This window comes from Myotis brandtii, unplaced genomic scaffold (genome assembly GCF_000412655.1).
Source record: "Myotis brandtii unplaced genomic scaffold, ASM41265v1 scaffold216, whole genome shotgun sequence".
NCBI lineage: Eukaryota > Metazoa > Chordata > Mammalia > Chiroptera > Vespertilionidae > Myotis > Myotis brandtii.
In genome coordinates, this window is record NW_005358092.1 from 1,906,697 (window position 1) to 1,927,745 (window position 21,049).

General features: G+C 41.8%; 1 protein-coding gene across 1 annotated transcript in view; it reads left to right on the forward strand.

Moving 5' to 3' along the window:
* The first annotated feature begins 4,548 nt into the window (after positions 1-4,548).
* The window catches only part of LOC102239913 (complement C1q and tumor necrosis factor-related protein 9A), a 17,931-nt gene continuing 1,430 nt past the window's right edge, over positions 4,549-21,049 (forward strand). The window contains exons 1-3 of the mRNA XM_005865915.2: positions 4,549-4,588; positions 8,839-9,025; positions 20,025-20,087. Of these exons, the coding sequence (XP_005865977.1) occupies positions 8,860-9,025; positions 20,025-20,087 (229 nt within the window). The 5' untranslated portion in view covers positions 4,549-4,588; positions 8,839-8,859. The remainder of the gene's footprint in view (positions 4,589-8,838; positions 9,026-20,024; positions 20,088-21,049) is intronic.

Genomic DNA, 21,049 nt, shown 5'->3' on the forward strand with positions numbered 1-21,049 from the left:
TTCCATGCTTCTATGTCTCTGGATCTATTTTGTTCATCAGTTTATTTTGTTCATTAGATTCCACATATGAGTGAGATCATGTGATACTTAACTTTCTCTGACTGGTTTATTTTGCTTAGTATACATTTACACAATGGAATACTATGAAGCTATAAAAAAAGAAAGAACTCTTAACTATTTGCAACAGCATGGATGGGCCTAGAGAGTATTACTAGTATGCTAAGCAAAATGTTCCCTGTTCTTGAGCCTGCTCTGCACCTCCGTGTGCTCACTTCTAGGCAGTATTGCTGGAAGGTGGTGCTGCCCCATGGCCAACATCCCTGGGCCACTTCCTTGGACCTTCGTAGGGACTGTCCCAGGATAGAAGCTGCATTTGTGAGGCTGCGTTTGTGAAGTAGCGTCTCAGGAGGGGCTGTGACTGCGTGCATGAGCATGTGTGTGCATGTGTGCTTCGTTTTTGAATACATGTCTCAATTTTAGTTGTGTTTATACAACTGACATTTTTATTAACAAAAATTATATATTTTATAAACTATACTAAATATGCTTTTCCTGGATCCCTTACAGAATAACTGTAGGGGTCTCTGTGCTAAAAAAATTGTTCATATACACAGCAATTTTAAACAGCTGGCTGTGGTATGTGTGTGTGTGTGTTATAATATTAAAGAATTATGTTAAAGAAGCAAAGAGAGTTATTTGCTTAGGTTATATTTTCAATGAGGATTCAGCAAGTAAAGAACCACTCAGAGGGCTTCCATTTACTAATGTTTATTAATGAGCAATGAAGAAATGCTTTAAATTCTGTGACGAGTCCTGGCTTGTTTCCCAGCTGAGCCCTAGCTCTGGTCCCACCTCCTGCTCCAGGCCTCCTAACAGGAGCAGGAAGCTCGGGCACCAGGGCATGCGGCACAGCAGCCCTGTCGGCTCTGTACCTGTGAGAATCACCTGATCAATCAATACCTGTTCTGGTGGATCCTGGTGATTTTGAAAACTGCCAGAATAGATTTTAAATGTTAGAACGTCCTTGACTTCTTTAAGTTTGTATGTCCAATTTCAGTTGTTTTAACAAATGCCTGGGTTCTATAAAGAATAGGTGGCTCAAGTATTCTAATTTTGGTTTGCCAAACTTCCTTCTTGTTCTACTCAGAAAGTAGAGAAAAAGCAGAGTCTTCTATACAGAGTGTGTATGAATTTCATTGGGAATCTCACTCTCTCTGTCTTTCTCTCTTTTTAACCCTACATTGCATAATATGGTGAAACTACCCCCCCCCCAAAAAAAAAACATGATGATATAGAATTCTGATGAATTTTACTTATACTATTATTCATATTTCAGAATTTGCTAACTCTGTTGAAAGATAGTTGGGTCAAGAGCAACCTTCTCAATGTTGATCATGCCTAAAACTAGCACAGCCTTGCGGTAGCTGTAAGGACTCACAAAGTAGAATTTTTGTAAAGTCCTGAAGAAGTAGCATTCTTTGCTACTTCTTTGGCCTGCAAACTGGAAAAGGAGTGGCAGCAGCTGGCCAGCGCTTACACGGGACCATCTGCACAGTTTGTTTTCAGTAGCTCTGATCTTTTTCACCTGGTAGATCTGACTTTGTAGTTGGAAACATTTCGCTTCCATCTCCCTGCTAGTTCGGAATATTGTGGTGTCTTTGTAAACCTAATCTAGATGAAGATTAACTCCATGCGTGTTCTTTTGTAAAATCTTTTGAGCCATGTGACGCAATATTTTACCAGTTGGAAATCTTTACGTGCCCCAATTGCTGTTATTCCTCAATAAAAATCAACTTAAAACCAGCTTGATTACCTGGAGTTTGGGGGGGAAATTGTTGAGGAGAGAAACAGATGTGTCCCTCCCAGGCCAGTGCCAGCAGCGTGAATAAATGTCCTTCCAAGGCTACAGGACACAAATCAACAAGGTCTGACTGACAAAAACAGTTGTCCCTGCAGTAAGCGTCACCTACAGACTGCTCTCCTGGTTAGACTTTCACCTGGCTAACGCTGCTCTCTGGATGGATGTGGTGGAAGTGGAATTCAAAAGATTTTGAAAAAAAAATAAGTAAAAACTATCTGATCTTGAAAAACCAAAAAGCTTAAATATTTGATGCAGACGTACTGAGCTACAACACATGTATCAATATCATCTTTAGTTATTCCATAGGTATCAACATTTGTATTTAGAAAATACTTGAATTGATTCTGTGATTTCATAATTGGTCATTTTTTAAGTATTAGCATTATTCATGTTTGACTTACCTACTTTGCAAAGCTTTGGGTAACCTTTTCATGTTAATTCATCAATGTCAAGATGACATTATCTGTATAAGTTGTGACACCTTCCAAACTGATGACTTGGCTGTTGACAGCTGAAAGATGTGTACAGGTTGCCGTAACTTGATATGTATTTTTGTTGAATGAAGTTTTTGTAAAAAAAGAAAAATTTATTTACAGTGTTATTGAATGATTTCTTGTAAATGCTGTGAATCTATATTTGTTGTTTTGTATCTGTATATTAAACTTAATTTGCCAAACTGGTTCTAGCAATGCATGCCATGTTAGAATAGGATTTTTTTTTAATGGAGAGAGTATGTCAGTAGGGTTTGTGGGATTCATAACTCATTTCCTGCCTGGGTATTGATAGACTTCTTTTCAGTAATAACTTGTCCACTAATGAGCTGGATCAGACCATGGACAACTCTGAGAAAGAGCTCTGAGGGAAGCAAATAGGGGCCACTTGAATGGAAAAAGTCACTAAATGCTGGAACAGGCCTGATAAAGCCAACACCCGAAATGAGAAGTCCTATTTTGTAGTGGCAGCTTTTACACAGATGGTGGGAGGTAGATGCACAGAATGTGTTCGCCTTTTCATTTCCCTGCTGCTGGCCAAGGAAAAGGCAGGCCCCTTCCCCAGGAGATCTGCTCGTGCCCTAGGCCTGCCTACCCTCAGGGGTGGGGTAGATAACAATTTCCTCCTCTAATTTACAGCTCAGAAGAGCTAGTAAATAGCCCATTGTTTGCTGTGACTGTAATCAGAAAAGGATTCCTATAAAGGTTGCCAGGCAGCCATTCCCACTTTTTGTTTGTTTACTCTAATAACCTCCTACTTCCCAAACTGGTTTCCCCTCCTGGAGCTGGGCTGAAAGGGGGAGGGGGCTAGGACAGGGGAGGGTAAAAGCACCAGGAACCAAGTCTGCCTCTCAAAGGTTGACTCCCAGGGACTTAGGCTGGTACCATAGATAGGCAGGAGTGAAAATAGAGGGCTGTGCCCTAACCGGTTTGGCTCAGTGGATAGAGCGCCGGCCTGCGGACTGAAGGGTCCCAGGTTCGATTCCGGTCAAGGGCATGTACCTTGGTTGTGGGCACATCCCCAGTAGGGGGTGTGCAGGAGGCAGCTGATCGATGTTTCTCTCTCATCGATGTTTCTAGCTCTCTATCCCTCTCCCTTCCTCTCTAAAAAATCAGTAAAAAATATAGAAAAGAAAAAGAAAATGGAGGGCTGTAGCCATTTCCTCTGGCAGAGTCCTGGGGAAATGACATGAGCCACCTACCCTATGCCCGGGAAAGACCACCTGAAATGTATGAATCCTCCAAAAGGAGCTTATGGTCAAAGAGGGAAGGCAAACATGAGGTACAATTACAATTGAGAGTGAACTATGCCCAGCAGGAGTGTGTACATGCTATGAACGGCCTTCAGGACATGGGGTCCCTTCCTCTGGTGGCGGGTGGGAAGGCAGCACACAGGCGGCCAGGGCCCAGCGGGGCTCTGGAGGGTTAACGCAGCACAGCAGGCGGGAGGTTTGCTGGCCAGTGTGATGCAAGTTGTGTGAGACCACAGTGTTGGAAGCTGGGATTTCATTCTGCACGCAAAGGCTTTAGGGAAGGGATGCAAAGACTTTAGGGAAGGGATGTTGTAGCTCATTCCAGTGGCAGAGAAAAAGGTGGGTTGGGAAGCAGAGGCAGGGAGGTGATTTAGGACAGCGGTCACCAACCTTGCAGACCTCACGGACCACCATTGGTCCGCGGACCACCGGTTGGCGGCCGCTGATTTAGGAGGCAGTGTCCAGTGAGGATGCCACGGGATAGGAGAGGGCTGGGTGTGGAGGATGCTCAGTGCTAACAACACGTCTCAGTCAGCCTCCAGATGTTGGGAGAAAGATAATTTCCAAGTTCTGCCTTGGGGTGATGGGTGGGTGCTAGTGCCATAAACAGATACAGAAAATACAGCGTGGAGGGGTGGGGCAGGAGTTCCGTGTTTGGATTCGAGACAGGTCTGTCCTGTGGGTAGTGAGATGAACAGAGGGAAGCCCAGAAGGGAGGTCAGGGCTGGCGATGGAGGTGGGAGGGCGGGGAGCTGAGTTTTCTAAACTCAGTGGAGCTGGTGGAAGATGCTACCTAACTCAAGTGTGGCTGCAGTTTGATGCTCTTCCAAGACATTTGTGCCTCTCTGTTCCCGCCCCTTCCTGCTGTTTTGCAGATACATCCACCAGGGAATTGTATGTCAGGAAGGTGTGATTTTATTTAGTTTGTCCTTGAGTCCTGGTTTGCGCAGCACCTGAGTACAGCCCACAGCCCTGGGGAGCAGGTAAGTGCATTAGGAAATAATTCTTTACATTCAGCTTAAGGCATCAGAGTCCTAAAACTGCCCTTTTATTATTAGTGTGTGACAACCCTGCTCAGTTATTTGCAAAGTAAAAAGGCAGATGTCTGCAGAGTTTTGGGTAGGAAAGGAGTGAGCCAGTTCCAAAATTCATTTGTGAGGAAGAGGCTAAATAGGAGATGAAGCAGATTTTGACATTCTTCTGCCAGAACTCTGAATTGGCTGGGAGGAAGCCTGAAACCATAGAAAGCCGTAGAAAGAACAGACTTTTCTAGAGCAGCTCGTCGATAATTTTGTGCAAATTTTAATGTGTGCGTTTATATTTATGGCTATCTTAATTTACACTAGTGTTTTTTTTAAAAATCCCCTCAACATATGTTGAAGAAGGAATACCTAAAGTGTATAACGTATAGAGCACATGGAAAAAAATGTATTTGGTGAAGGCAATTCAGAGATTTTTAGATTCTTAACTGCCAGCTCTGGGGGGGAGGGGGGAGGGGATGTGGGGATTAGTTCATCCCTTGCCCAAGCAGCAGGGGCTCAGCGGCTGCTCAGCGTGGTTCTGGCCAGTCTATGAAATCTCAGTATTGAAACCTTTAGCTTGGCCATGAATTAGTCATCATGTCCTTGGGGATTGAGTAACCTTTCATCAAGAAATTCAGGAGTGAAGGAGAAATCTAGGTCAAGCATAGAAGAAACAATAAAGAGATAAGAAGTTAACTGAGTAAGGACCTGTTTTATTTGGGATTAAGAAACAGTAACTCGGGAGTCATTTGCAGCCTGTGTCCTGTGCCCCAGCATGTCAGGCTGTGAGACGGCAGCAGCTTCCTGAGGTCTCTGCATTCGCGTTGATTGTATTGATCTGCTCAAGGCAGTGATGATTGTCGGTTCCCAATATGTCACCTGGAGGGCCCTGTACTCGGACTGTCAGGCTGGCTGCCATGGAAGTCCACACCGTCCTCACCTCCGATAAGTGACCACAGCTTCCACAGTAGAAACCTTGCATGAGTTAAGATGGAGGCTTAGCTGGTGTAAAGGACCCCACATAATGGTAGCTCAGTTAAGAGCATATTTCTCTCTCATGTCAAAGATGGGTTAGCGGGACAGGTCTGGTCTGTGGCGCCATTAGATATCAGGGTTTTTCTATCTCCTTTGAGGAGTTCAAGATGGCTCAGCGCCCCATGCTCACTTCAGCCATGGGAAAAGGGGAGGGGCAAGGGAGGGCACACGGTTTCCATTTAAGGACCAAAAGTAGCACACATTCCGTCTGCTGGCTTCTCACTGGCCAAAATCTAGTTTCATAGTAATATCCACGCTGCAGTCCTCACCAGAAGCATTGACAAGGATTAGATTTCATAGCCAGTCACCTCCCCAACTGACCTACACACAGTTAGAACCAAGACAACCTTCTTTCCTTCCTTCTTTCCTCCCTCCCTCCATACCTCCCTCCATTCCTTCCTTCCACTCATTCATTTATTTATTCATTGTATCATTCAACAAGTATTTGACTGTGATATACTGAAAAAAGAAAGGGAAAGATGCAGTCACTATCTTCAAAAAGCTATAACCTCATTTGGTGCTGGATAAGAACACTGGTCTGGATGCAGTGGGAAGGACATACAGACGGGTGGAGGTGGCAGTGATCCAGATGAGAGGGGGAGGGAGAGGGAGAGAGGGGAGAATGGGGGTTGGACAGTGATCCTAGCTCTAATGCATTTTGGAGAGATAACAGACAATAAAATTCAAGTATAGGAACTGGTTGAACTCATGAAACAGGATCCAAACCATGGCTTTGTGAGAGCACAAATGTAATTGTTTTAATTTTTTAAAGTAACACATTAATACAAATTCTACCGCATGCCTTGTGCAAACCCTTCTGTCCCTTTTATTAGAGATAGTGCCGCGACTTATTTCACTGCTCATTTGGGAGCTAAGTATATTAAATTATTCAAAACCAATTGCTGAAGGTTGGCTACAGGGTAGGCAGGAGGTAGAAGCAAGCTAGCTGTGATCTCTGCCTGTATGAAGTATGCCAAAACTAGTGAAAAAATTGGAGAAGAGTAAATGTTTGCTTTATCTTAGCTCTTCTCTAGCTGAAGAACAAAATGGAGTTTATCACAAGTTGACACCTTTACTATCTTGTAAGCTTTTAATTACTGGCACAATTGTAACATATTTTTAAAAAATTAAAAAGTAAAAAATACAGACCCCTTAATAGAGTTTGACCTGTGCAATTTAGATTTGAGTCACTTCTGAGTTAAACAAAAGAGGCTGGTGTAGATTATTTATGGAATTTGGCTCCAAGAAAACAACTCAATTTCCTGAAATGGCATTTGTCTGTGACTTCAAAGGGAAACATCTGTATTTCCTTTCCCCAAAATACTCTACTTGCCTCAAGTCCTGTGACATTCAGAGGCCTCCATAAGATGGTGATATAATTTTTTGCATGACAGTCTATCTGGTTTTAAAATATATATATATACCTAGAAATATGTGTATAGACACTGTAAAAACAGCATTTTTTCTAAACGAAGATAAAAACATCCTACCGTTCCAGAACTACCATGTTCAATTGGGTCTATTTGCTTCTAGCTTTTGTCAATGTGCATAATTACAGAGGTGCATTCATCATGTGCATGGCATTTTAGTCTACTTTTTAAAAATTCAACTCAACACAACCGATATATTTTACATATTTCTACATGACCTTCATAATCATTTCAGTGGTTACATAATATTCTACTATCTAAACTACTTATTGTTACACCTTGTGTAGTATGCACGTCTTCACAATTACAGGTAACGCTGGGGTTTGTTAATATCTATGGCACATAAACTTTGGGGTATTGAGAAGAATTTGGGGGATGCGATTACTGGGCTTAGATACGGATGTCCTTTCTCTAACTTTCTAAAGGGCTGTGTATACTTCCTTCAGCAGAGGTTCTGGCTTCTAACCAGTTGCACTAGCCTTATGTTATTATTTTTTTATATCTGAAGTTATCTACCATAACATATTCATTCCACTCTATACATATTTATTCATCCTACTATTCCAGGCTTAACACTGAGCACTGGGACTACAAGAATGAGGAAAATACAGTCAGGTGGGAGCCAGGTTGTTCGTTATACAATTACCTAAACGAACGTAGCCCCTCTATCCTGGTGCCATGAAAGAGAGGGACAGGGTGCTCTGTGCCCCTTCCAGGGGAGATTGACCTGGTCAGGTGGGTCCTACGCATCCCGAGGGTTCACACTGCTGGGGACTTGCCAGTGTTGTTGTCTTTGTCTAGAACATTCCTTCAGATCTCAGCCCCTGCCTCACCAACCAGCATTGTCTTAGCTTCTGATAAGGTTGGAAAGCAAATCAATAGCTTGGAGGGGCGATTTGAAAGTGTACTTCTCACACTGTGTGCCCTCGTGTGTGTGAGCATGCGCCCCTGTTAAAACCAAACCTTGACACAAAGGAGACATCTAATCGTAGTAGGACCACTTGGAACATTTAATATTTTTAAATTAAATTGTTGTTGTGTAAAATACACAAAACCATTTTAATCACTTTTAAGCGTTCAGTTCATGGTATTAGAGACACTGACATTGTTGTGCAGCAGCATAATGCTTCCGGTTTCTCCATGTGCAGCAGGGCCCGAGTTTCCTTCCTCTTTAAGGCTGAGTCTCATTCCACAGCATGGATAGGCCAGATTTCGTCTATACGTTTACTGGGTTGCTTCCACCTTTTGACTACCTTGAGTGATGCAATTGTGAACATGGGCGGAGAACCAGCTGCTGGAGACCCTGCTTTCAGTGCTTGTGCATATATACCCAGAAGGGGGATTGCCGAGTCAAATGCTAACTCTAGTTGGCTGTACTGTTTATAATGTGCTTTCATGCGCGTGGTGACCAAATCTGGTTTTTGCAGCAGCTCTCTGAGGTAAGTAGGCGTTAACATCTTCTGCGGCTCTGAAAAGTGGTTTCCCAAAGTGACATGGTAAAGGGAAGTGCCCTGACTTGGGACCTGGCTTTCTCCTGGATTGCTCACCATTAAAAGTGGTGCCAATCACATGTGTCCCTTCCAAGGACAATGTCTTTCTGGTTGTAAGCAGCTTGGTCTTCTACCAGCTTCTACCCTGACCCACCCTGACCATCTGTGCGGGCCTCACCAGGGGTGAGGAGCAGAGGCTGTGCCATGGTCCCCGGGACAAAGGTTCCCCCTTTTGATCTGTGCTTCCCTCTTTCAGTTCAGCTCTGTCACCTGGACCATGAGGATCTGGTGGCTCCTGCTTGCCACTGGAGTCTGCACAGGGAACGTGAACTCACAGGACACGTGCAGGCAAGGGCACCCTGGTGTCCCTGGGAATCCCGGTCACAATGGTTTGCCTGGAAGAGATGGACGAGATGGAGCAAAGGGTGACAAAGGGGATGCAGGTACTTACCACCTGGTGGCCGTTAGCTGCTGTTCCATTTATCCCTTCATTTCTTTTCCCTCATTCATTCGTTCATCACCTGTGTGGTCATCACCTACTCCTCACTCACCCATTGCTCAGCACACACTTACTGAAAGCCTCTCCACACCAGATTCTGGGCCAAATGCCTGGGTGTTTGGACCAGAACGACAGGAGCTCCTTCCTCATGGACTTTCTCATCTACTGGGGGAAACCGGTTGTTAACCATCATCTCTGCTATTACAGACCATTTTCAGGAGTATATAATGTCATAGATCTTCCTGCCTCAGAAGACAGGACAGATATGAGGGATCTTTGGCACATGAGGCTATAGAGAGACCCAATTGCTAAGTTTGTTTTTTTCTTTATTGATTAAGGTATTACATATGTGCCCTTATTCCCCCTTTGCCCCCGCTTATATGCATGCATACAAGTCCTTTGGTTGATCTCTCCCCTTACCCCTACCCTCCCATACCTTCCCTCTGAGATTTGATGGTCTGATCGATGCTTCTCTGTCTCTGGATCTGTTTTTGTTCAAACCTCTTGGAATGTCTGCAGCTTTGCGACCCTCCAGTGCCAGGTAGGGACCTTGCTCCAGTTGCCTTGTTCTTTAGACTCTTCCAGTTGAAAGTCGGGCATCAGCCATGACCTCAAACTCCCAGGGTTACATCAGCTTTCTCTAAAATCCGAGTATACTTGGCTCCAGTCTCAAGGCAACATTTTTGCAGCTCAGCACTTCTGGTGGGGTGAGGTGAGAGTCTCACCTTTGGGTGCTCATCTCCTCTCTGATTCAAGAGTGGGTGTGTGTGTTTTATTTACAAATATATGGAATTTTAATTTTAATTTTTTAATTTTAAAATATTTTATATACACAGGAAATAGATGATAAGTAGACAAAGACAAATGCTTATATATCCAGCACCAAATTCGTCTATTTCTCCCTATTGAATCTCTCTCCTTATTCTTCAATGTTATTCATTCTTTTGAGCTTTTCATACTCCTTCAAAGCATATATACATATATATGTTTTATACAGAGTTCATACTAGTACATAAAATATATACATATGTTTCTCAGAAGTTTATTTAATCATACTTCTCACACAAATAATTAACTTCATTTTTTTCTTCAAATATATTTTTGTGTGTTTTAATAATGAATACATTTTTAGAACATTATCTACATGTAATTTATGAATACATGAATGCATATTAATTAGAGTACATGTCCATTCTTTGTGACTTGGAGGTGTACATCATGAAAGCTTTGAGGCCACTATTCCAGACAATGGAAGAACTGAGACTTAAGCAGAGAAACAAAAAAGAAGTAAGAATAGGAAGACGTATACTTCTGGAGTGGGCCAGTGAAGGGAATTGAGAGGGAAGGAAAAGGAAGTAAATGTAGAGGTGACTGCTGCTCAGAGACTCCCCAGTATTCAGGGTCTGTCTGAAGCCCCAGGAGACCAGGCATCACTGATATAAATATGCCCATGTCAGTCCTTTGTCGGGACCAGGAAACTGGCCCTCCCTGTCCCTTTCACCCCACAGCTGGGTTCGTGGACCCGAAGTCTGGGGTGTTTGTTGCTATGGGGGACGCCATCTGGAGTGAACCACATCCTAGTAAGTTCTTCTACTGCCATGCCTAAACTTACAACATGGAGGGTTAGAGCTCATGGAAACCTGTTTCCAGAATAAGGCCTTGTGTGTGTTCAGCAAAACCTCACTCACTTGATGTTCCTAATGGGGTCAGCCATGCCAATTGATCAATGATATTTCCCACTACTCTAAAGCACTGGAGAGATCCTTCCAGAACCCTCCCTTCTATCCCAAATCATGTTGTGTAACCATAGTCATCTGTGTTTTTGCAGTAGGCTAGTAAACCTTCCACTCCACTCTCCACAAGAGTGATAGAAAAGGAGGAGGGAGACCCAAGAGGGCAGCAGAGTAGATGGAAGTTATACTTACCTCCTCCCAGGTTCAAACTGGAATTACAACTAAATTATAGGACAATCAACCTGAAAAACCAACGAAGACAAGATGAACATGTCTAATAACCAAGGATTTACAGAAGAAGCCACATTGATATTGGTAGGAAGAGGAAAGACAAGAAAAGGTCAAGAAACTGAAAGGATATCGCAGTTTCAAAGGTTCCTCCTAAGAAGCATGGATCTCAACCCAATGCTGGGTTCCCCAGCCAGGAGCACCAGAGGAGATCACATAACACCTGGCTGTGAAGATCAATGAGGATTCTACCTACCAGGGAGAGATAGAAGTCTGCTAGAAACCCAGGTGCACTCTTAAAAAGACAATGCACCAAATAACATTCATGACCACACAACCCAGACTCCAACAGAGGGAGGATGGATCAGAGTGGACTGAAGTCATTTGAGGTTAGACTAGTTTGTGTGACTCCCAGGAACAGGACTGAAGAAACAGCTGCCAGGGTCCCTGTGCTGAGTCCCTTTCCCATACCACCTACAGATGCCATCCTTCCTGGGTCAAGCACTCTCCTCCATATGGCATCAGCCAGGAGGAATGCACTGTCCTTACCCTTCCAACTCCCTGTTGCCCCACCCTGTGGAGGACTCAGCTGCCTGGACCCATGGTGTAGACTTTCTTGGAGGGCTCTTGAGGGCAAATTTAAGGGGTGTCAGAGACCAAGGCTCTAGGGTAGGGACTATTTCCCTTCCACATGCCTGACCAGCGCAGCCCTCCCCCTATTGGAGATCCACTAAACCCACCCACCCAATTCTCAGTGTCTCCACCTTGCTGAGCTCACACTCTGCAGAGGAGTTAGTTGGCTGTGGTCAGCTTAGGCCTTCAGCAGACTCTTTTTGGAAGGATCTTGAGGAGAAGAGACTGAGTTGTCTGACTCTAGGGTAGGGCCATTTTTCACTCATATGTCCAACTGGCACTACCATTCCTGTGCAAAGCCTTTTCTTCATATTGTCAAATCTTGGCCTGTTTGGGCACTGTCCACACCCAGACAACTCCCTGAGACCCTGCTTCACCACAAAGATCCCCAGGCACCCAGCAAGAGGTGGCTGGCTGTGGTGTACCCTGAGACTTTTGCTGAGTGGCTTCAGTCGCAGCACTGGCACAGAATTTGAATATATTAATTTGGTGAACACCATTCATGCCTACATGGTGATTCACTGAGAACCTACCTCATGCAGCTTCTGTACCACCAGAGGCCCTTTCAGCAACCGAGCCTAACCAGCAATAGGCAAGTGAAAGCTGATGTGAGAGTGCATTGGGGCTTTTGCTGATCTGCCCCCAGGCTCCTTGCTGGTGGAAGCTGGCCTTAGTGCACAGGTTGGACCCACCCATTCACACCCAGGCCCAGCAGAGGCAGCCACAAACTGTGGACCACTTTGTAGCTCCAAACATGTAGCCCAGGGCTGGTTATAGGCAATGTCTGATATTGAACTGCATCAAAGTCCCTCCCAGGAAGCCCCAGAGCCAACACACCCAGTGACAGGATTCAGACCACATCAAAGCATGAGCCAATTAGCTGCACACCCAAAGTGAGATCTCAGCAGGGACCAGACCCTTCTGAGGCAAATTCTTCTTCATGGGGTCAATCCTCACATAGGAGCTTATAAACTGTGGTCGGAATCAATTTTCATAGGTAGCCCAAGAACCAACCTCACCCAGAGACTGACCAACACCAACCAAAACTCAACTACTATAGCAAGTTTCACATAACACACATGAGGGACATTCTTGGAGCATGTACTACCTACGTGATCAGGGAGACAGCACCACTGAGCCCACAAGACACCTACTACATAAGGCGTCCATACCAAGACTGGGAAGCATAGCAGATCTACCTAATGCACAGAAACAATTACAAAAAAAATGCCAAAAAGGAAAGAATAGAAGAAATACCCAGGAAATAACTAAATGAAATGGAGGCGAGCAATCTACCAGATACAGAGTTCAAAACAATAGTTATAAGGATGCTCAAGGCAAGGAAACTAAGAATTGATGAGCTCAGTGAGAACTTAAACAAAGAGATAGTAAACATATAAAAAAAATTCACAAAAATCATAAAAAAAGAACTAGTAAAAATGAAGAATATACTATCTGAAATGAAATCAACAGCAGATTAGATAAAGTGGAGATTGAATCAGTGATTTGGAAGACAGGTAGCAAAAAACACCCAATCAGAGCAGCAAAAAGAAAAAAGAATTTCTTAAAAATGAGGATAAGTTTAAGGGATCTATATGACACAATGAAGTGTAACAACATTTGCAATACAGGGATGCCAGAAGGAGAAGAGAGAGAGCAAAAGTTTGGATCCTATTTGAAGAAACAATGACTGAAAACTTTCCTAATCTTGAGAAGAAAAAAGACACACTAGGCCTGGATGTACAAAGAATCCCAAACAAGATGAACCCAAACAGGCCAATACTAAGACACATCAAAATTAAAATGGCAAAGGTTAAAGACAAAGAGAGAATCTTAAAAGCAGCAAGAGAAAGACAGTTAGTTTCCTATAAGGGAGCTCCTTGTCAGCTAATTTCTCAACAAAAACAGTTCAGAACAGAATTTAATTGACTCAAAATATTCAAAGTGATGAAAAACAAAGACTTACAATCAAGACTACTCTATCTAGTAAGGCTAGCATTTAAAATTAAAGAAGAAATAAAGAGCTTTCCAGACAAGAAAAAACTAAAGGGGTGTATTAGTACAAAACCATTATTACAAGAAATGTTAAAAGGATTCTTTAAGAAGAAAGAAAAAAAAGAGGAATAAAATTGTCAATAAATATGTAACTATCAATAATCACTTTAAATGTAAATGGCTTAAATGCTCCAATCAAAACACATAGGGTAGCTGAATGAATAAGAAAACAAGAGCCATATGTATGCTATCTAAAAGAAACCCACCTCAGAATGAAAAACATATATAGACTAAAAGTAAAGGGATAAAAAAAAATATTAAATGGAAACATAAAAATATGGGGTAGCAATACTTATATCATACAAAATAAACTTTAAAACAAAGACTAGTCCAGCCAGAGTGGCTCAGTGGTTGAATGTCAGCCTATGAGCCAGGAGGTCAGGGTTTGATTCCTGGTCAGGGCACATGCCTGGGTTGCGGACTCAATCCCCAGTAGGAGATATGCAGGAGGCAGCTGATTGATGATTCCCCCTCATCATTGTTGTTTCTATCTCTCCTCTCCCTTCCTCTCTGAAACCAATAATATATATAAAACAAAACAAAGTCTATAATAAGAGACAAAGAAATACATTACATAATAATAAAGGGATCAATCCAACAAGAAAATATAACCCTTGTGAACATTTATGCACTCAACAGAGGAGCACCTAAATATATATAACAAATCTTGATGGACATAAAGGGAAAGATTGACAATAATATGGCTGTAGTAGGACATTTTTTTGTCATAAGATTTTAACACCTCATTTACATCAATGGATAATCTTCCAGACAGAAAATCAACAAGGACACAAAGGCCTTAGATGACATACTAGACCAGATGGCTTTAATTTTTAGAGCATTTCATCCCAAAGCAGCAGAATATACATTCTTTTCAAGTGCATATGGAAAATTTTCTAGTAAAGACCACATTTAGGACACAAAACAAATCTCAATAAATTTAAGAAGTTTGAAATGATATCAAGAATCTTCTCTGTCCACAATTATAAGAAAAAAACACACACCTGAATAACTCACAAACACATGGAGGCTAAATAACACGTTGCTAAACAATTGATGCGTCAACAATAAGATCAAGGAAGAAATCAAAAGATTTTTTGAGATAAATGAAAATGAAAACACAAAATATATAGAAAAAGCAGTCCTAAGAGAGAAATTCATAGCATTACAGGCCTACTTCAAGAAACAAGAAAATCTCAAATAAACAATCTAACCTTACACCTAAGTGAACTAGGTGTAAGAATTAGAAAAAGAACACAAACCAAGCCCATAGTGAATAGAAGGAAGGAAATAATAAAGATCCGAGCAGAAATAGTCTAAATATATACAAAAGATCAATGAAACAAAGAGTTGGTTTATTGGAAAAATTAACAAGATGAATAAAACTTTAATAAGACTATTCAAGAAAGAAAGAGGACCCAAATAAATAAAATCCTATATAATAAAAGCCTGATATGCTAAGTGTCCAATCATCTGTTCAACCAATCAAAGTGTAATATGCTAATGATATGCTAAGGCCGTTCAACTGCTTGCTATGACATGCACTGACCACCAGGGAGCATATGCTCCAACTGATAGGTTAGCTTGCTGCTGGGGTTCGGCTGATTGGGACTGAGCAAGACAGGCCGGACATGCCCTGAAGCCCTCCCGCGGTCCCTCCCCGGCTGGCCAACTTCCTGTGTCCCTCCCCGGCCCTGATCATGCACCGGTGGGGTCCCTCAGCCTGACCCGCGCCCTCTTGCAATCCGGGACCCCTCGGGGGATGTCAGAGAGCTGGTTTTTGCCTGATCCCACAGGCCAAGCCAAGGGACCCCACTGGTGCACGAATTCGTGCACCAGGCCTCTAGTAATAAATAAAAGAGCATGAATCACCGGTGACGCCACAAAAATACTAAAGGAATATAAGAAAATATTATGAACCATTATATGCCAACAAATTGGACAACCTGGGTGAAATGGATAAATTCCTGGAAACATACAATCTTCCAAAACTCAATCAATCAGGAAGAACCAGAAAACCTGAATTGAAATGGAAAAACCAGAAAACCTAATTAAATTGAAGTAGTAATAAAAAAAACTTCTAGCAAACAGAAGTCCTGGACTGGATGGCTTCACAAGTGAATTTTACCTACATTCAAACAAGAATTAACACTCACCCTTCTCAAATTATTCTAAAAAATTCAAGAGGAGAGAAAACTTCCATGCTTATTTATGAAGCCAGCATTATCCTAATTCCAAAACTAGAAAAGACAATACAAAGAAAGAAAATTGTAGTCCAATATCCCTGATGAACATAGATGCTAAAATCTTTCACAAAATATTAGCAAACTGGATCCAGCAATACATTAACAAGATCATACACCATGATCAAATGGGATTTATTACTGGAATTCAAGGTGGGTTCAATATCTGCAAATCAATTAATGTGTTATACCACATAAATAAAATGGGAAAAACTCAAAGTGTTTTTCTTAAGATTAGGAATAAGAAAGGGATATCCACTTTCACCCCTCATGTTCAACATAGTACCAGAAAGTCTTAGCCATAGCAATCAGACAAGAAGAAGAAATAAAAGGTATCCAAATTGGAAATGAAGAAGTAAAACTGTCATTATTTGCATATGACATCATACTGTATATAGAGAACCCTACAGATTCTACCAAAAAAACCTATTGGAAATGATAAATTCAATAAAGTACCAAGATACAAAATAAACATTCAGAAATCAATTGCATTTTTATATACCAATAATGAACCCTCAAAAAGAGGAAGAAAGAAAACAATCCCACTTATAATTGCATCAAAAATACCTAGGAATAAATTTAATCAAGGAGATAAAAGACCTGCAACTCAGAAAATTATAATATACTGAAGAAAAAAACCAAAGAACATACAAATAAATGGAAGTATATGCCATGTAAATAGATAAGAAGAATTAACATCATTAAAATGCCCATATTACCCAAAGCAGTCTACAGATTCAATGCAATTTCTATCAAGGTGCAAATGACATAATTCACAAAACTAAAACAAATAATGCAAAAATTTATATGGAATCACAAAAGGCCCTGAATAGCCACAGTAATCTTGAAACAGAACAAAGTGAAGGTATCATGCTACCTGATAGCAAACAATACTATAAGGCCACAGTGATAAAAATAGCATAATACCAACATAAATACAGACAAATAGTTCAATGGAATAGAATAGAGAGCCCAGATATAAACTCATACCATATGGTCAATTAATATTTGACAAAGGAGGCAAGAACATACAATGGGAAAAATACTATCTATTCAGTAAATTGTGTTGGGAAAATCGAACAGATACATGAAAAAAAAAAATTAAACTAGACTACCTTCTACAACACCATATACAAGAATAAACTCTAAATGGATTAAAGACTTATATGTAAGACTCAAAATCATAAAATTCCTAGAAGAAATCATAGGCAGTAAAATCTCTGACATTTCTCCTAGTAATACTTTTTTCTGATATGTTTTCCTTAGGCAAAGGAAACAAATAAAAAATGGGCCCAGCCAGTGTGGCTCAATGGTTGAGCATTGACCTATGAACCAGGAAGTCATGGTTTGATTCCTGGTCAGGGGACATGCCCGGGTTTCGGGCTTGATCCCCAGTGTGGGGCATGCAGGAGGCAGCAGCCCAATGATTCTCTCTCATCATTGATATTTCTATCTCTCCCTTTCCCTTCCTCTCTGAAATCAATAAAAATATATTTTTAAAAAATAACAAATGGGACTACATCAAACTAAACAGTTTCTGCACAGCCAAGAAAACTATCAACAAAACATAAAAACAACCTATTGAATGGGTGAAGATACTCACCAATGATACATCTGTTAAGGGGTTAATATCCAAAACGTATAAAGAACTCACATAACTCAACACCAGAGTCAAACAATCTAGTTAAAAATATGGGCAGTGGGCTGGACACTTCTCCAAAAAGGGCATACAGATGGCCAACAGACATATGAAAAGATGCTTAGTGTCACTAATCATCGGAGAAATGCAACTTAAAACCACAGTAAGATTTCCCCTCATACCTATCAGAATGGCTGTCATCAATAAATCCACAAATAATAAGTGATGGTGAGGATTTGGACAAAAGGGAACCCTTGAGCAGTGTTGGTGGGAATGCAGATTGGTACAGCCACTATGGAAAATAGGATGGAGGGTCCTCAACAATTAAAAATGAAGCTGCCTATGACCCAGTGATTACTGCCTTTTGACCCAGTAATCCCACTTGTGGTAATATCCTTAGAATCTCAAAACACTAATTCGAAAGAATATATGCACTCCTATGTTTATTGCAGCATTGTTTACAATAGCCAAGTTATGAAAGTAACCCAAGTGTCAATCAATAGACTGGTAGGTAAAAAAAGTTGTGGTACATACATAAAATGGAATGTTCCTGGGTCAAACAAAAGAATAAAATCTTACCATTTGGGACAGATGAACCTAGAGGGTATGATGCTAAGTAAAATAAGTCACTCAGAGAAGGACAAATACCATATGATTTCACTTATGTGTGGAATCTAAAGAACAAAAATAAATGAACAAACAAAATTGGAACAGACTCATTGACGCAGAACAGACTAATGGTTGCCAGAGGGGGATGGGGTTCGAGGACTGGGTAAAAAAAATCTGAAGGAATTAAGAAGTACAAATTTGGTCATGGCTGGTGTAGCTAAATGGTTAGAGCAATGGCCTATGCACCTGAATCTCCGGTTCAATTCCTGGTCAAGGGCACGTATCAGGGTTTCAGGTTCATCCTTGGCCCCAGTCAAGGGAGACTAACCAATGTGTGGGAGACTAACCAATCAATGTGTCTCTCTCATATCGATGTTTCTCTCTCTCCTGCACTCTTTCTTTCTCACCCTTCCTCTCCCTTCCACTCTCTCTAAAAAGCAATGGAAAAAAATATCCTCTGGTGAGGATTAACCAAAAAAAAGAAGAAGCATTATAAAGTGGTAATTACAAAATACTCATTGGGTTGTAAAGTAGAGCATAGGGAATCCTATATAATAAAGAGGTAATATGCAAATTGATCCCCACTCCGTCATGCCGTCATAAGATGGCTGCGCCCACAGCAGAGGCAGGGTTCCCTTAATGAGCCGTAAGGAGCGATCAGCAGGAACCTGAGGCTGCGTGGCGCCGGGCCGCGGCAGGGGACCTCAGGTCGCACCCCCTGCCCAGCAGGGCTTGAAGGGAGACCTCAGGCTGCACCCCCCTGCCCGATGGGGCTTGATGGGGGACCTCAGGTCGCGCCCCCTGCCCTGGCGCCGGGCTGGGGGAACCTCAGGCTGTGCCCCCAGCCCAGCAGGGTTTGACAGGGGACCTGAGGCAGTGCCCCCTGCCCAGCAGGGTTTGACGGGGGTGGGGCTGGCTGGGTCTGGGTCTTGCGTGATTTCAAGGTGCACGTGGGTGGGTGGGGACTTGACTCTGGGTCCCGCAGTGTGCCCCAGACTCTGACAGGAGAAAGATTTTCATATACATTTTACTAATTTTCTTTCATCTCTGACACTTCTATTATAGAGAAAGGGCAAATAACAATATTAAAATATTTCCTCTAATTAATTCCCTTTTAATGTGCATGAATTTTGTGCACCAGGCCACTAGTATAGTCAATAATATTGTAATAACCATGTATGGTGCCCAGTGGGTACTGAAAATATTGGAAGAACACTTTGTAAAGTATATGATTAACCACTATGCTGTTAACCTAAAGCTAATACAAAATAATTTTAAATGTAAACCATAAATGAAAAATAAAATGTTCAATTCAAAACATAAAAGGAAATAAAGAAAAGGAGAAGTGACAAAGTCACTCAATGCCTTTGGCATTTTTTAAAATTAATTTTTAGAGAAAGGAAGGGAGAGGGAGCAAGTAATATTGATGTGAGAGAGAAACATCTATTGGTTGCCTCATGACCGGGAATTGAACCTGCCACGTTTGATGTAAGGGACAAAGCTCCAACCAACTGAGCCACACCACCCAGGGTGCCTCAGACATTTGATCACGTCCTGAGTGCTCCTCACATGAGAAAACTCAATTGTGATTATCTGTGCACACGCTCCCTTCTTGTCCTGCCTTTGGGAGCTGAGTACTTGAGAAGCCCAATTCATTTTATAATAATTCACTTCTTTCACACAACTCAGCACCCTTACTGCTCCCTCACATCTGCCTCTCTCCAGTCTACATCACTGATTGAGACCAATATCTAGGAAAACTGGAAATTCAACTCTTGTCTTTTTTCTCTCTTTTCCACTTAGGAGAACCAGGACATCCTGGTGGTCCAGGGAAGGATGGCATGCGCGGACAGAAAGGAGAACAAGGTCAGACACCGTGTTCCATTTCACCATGCTCTAATTCTGAACCATCAATGATTTAGCAATAATTATTAAGTTCTTCCCAAGGAGAAGTACTTTACTAGGCTGTGGGAATGACCCAACAATAAAGTTAACAGTTCTTGCTCTCCAGAAGCTCATAATTCAGTGCTGAGATCAGCAAGCTTTTTCTGCAAAGGGCCAGGTAGTAGTTTTAGCTTTGCCGGCCATACGGTTTCTGTCACTACCACTTAACTCTGCCATTGTAGTGAAAAGCAGCTGGAGTCTCTACTTATATAAGTGGGGAAGTGCTTATGAAAAATGAAAAACAAAATCTGAACTTTATATAATTGTCATGTATTGTGGGATGTTATTTGTGACTACTTAAAAATGTAAATTATTCTTAGCTGTGGGCCATATAAAATCAGACAGGCCCTACCTGTTGGCTCAGAGGATAGAGCATTGGCCTGTGGACTGAAGGGTCTCAGGTTCGATTCTGGTCAAGGACACATGCCTGGGTTGTGGACTCAATCCCCAGTAAGGGGCATGCAGGAGGCAGCCAATCAATGATTCTCTCTTGTTATTGATGTTTCTATCTCTCTCTCCCTCTCCCTTCCTCTCTGAAATAAATAAAAATAGTAAATAAATATGTAAATAAACAAACAAACAAATAAATAGAATCAGACAGCACACTGGATTTGGCCTTTGATCATAGATTGCTGCAGCCTCAGTGTATGAGCACTGAGAAATGACACTGAATTTTGACTCAGTGCCTCTACATGGAGAAGGTGGTATTGAATTGGGCCCTGAAAGGAAGGGAAGAACCTTGAAAATTGTGACTGATGGGGATGGAGAATAGACATAATGGCTAACATAAAATATTCATTTTGTGCTAGGTTGTTCTAAGTGCTTTTCATGTATTGAGTCAATACAACCGCCTATAAATGAAGTAATATTATTATCCCAATATT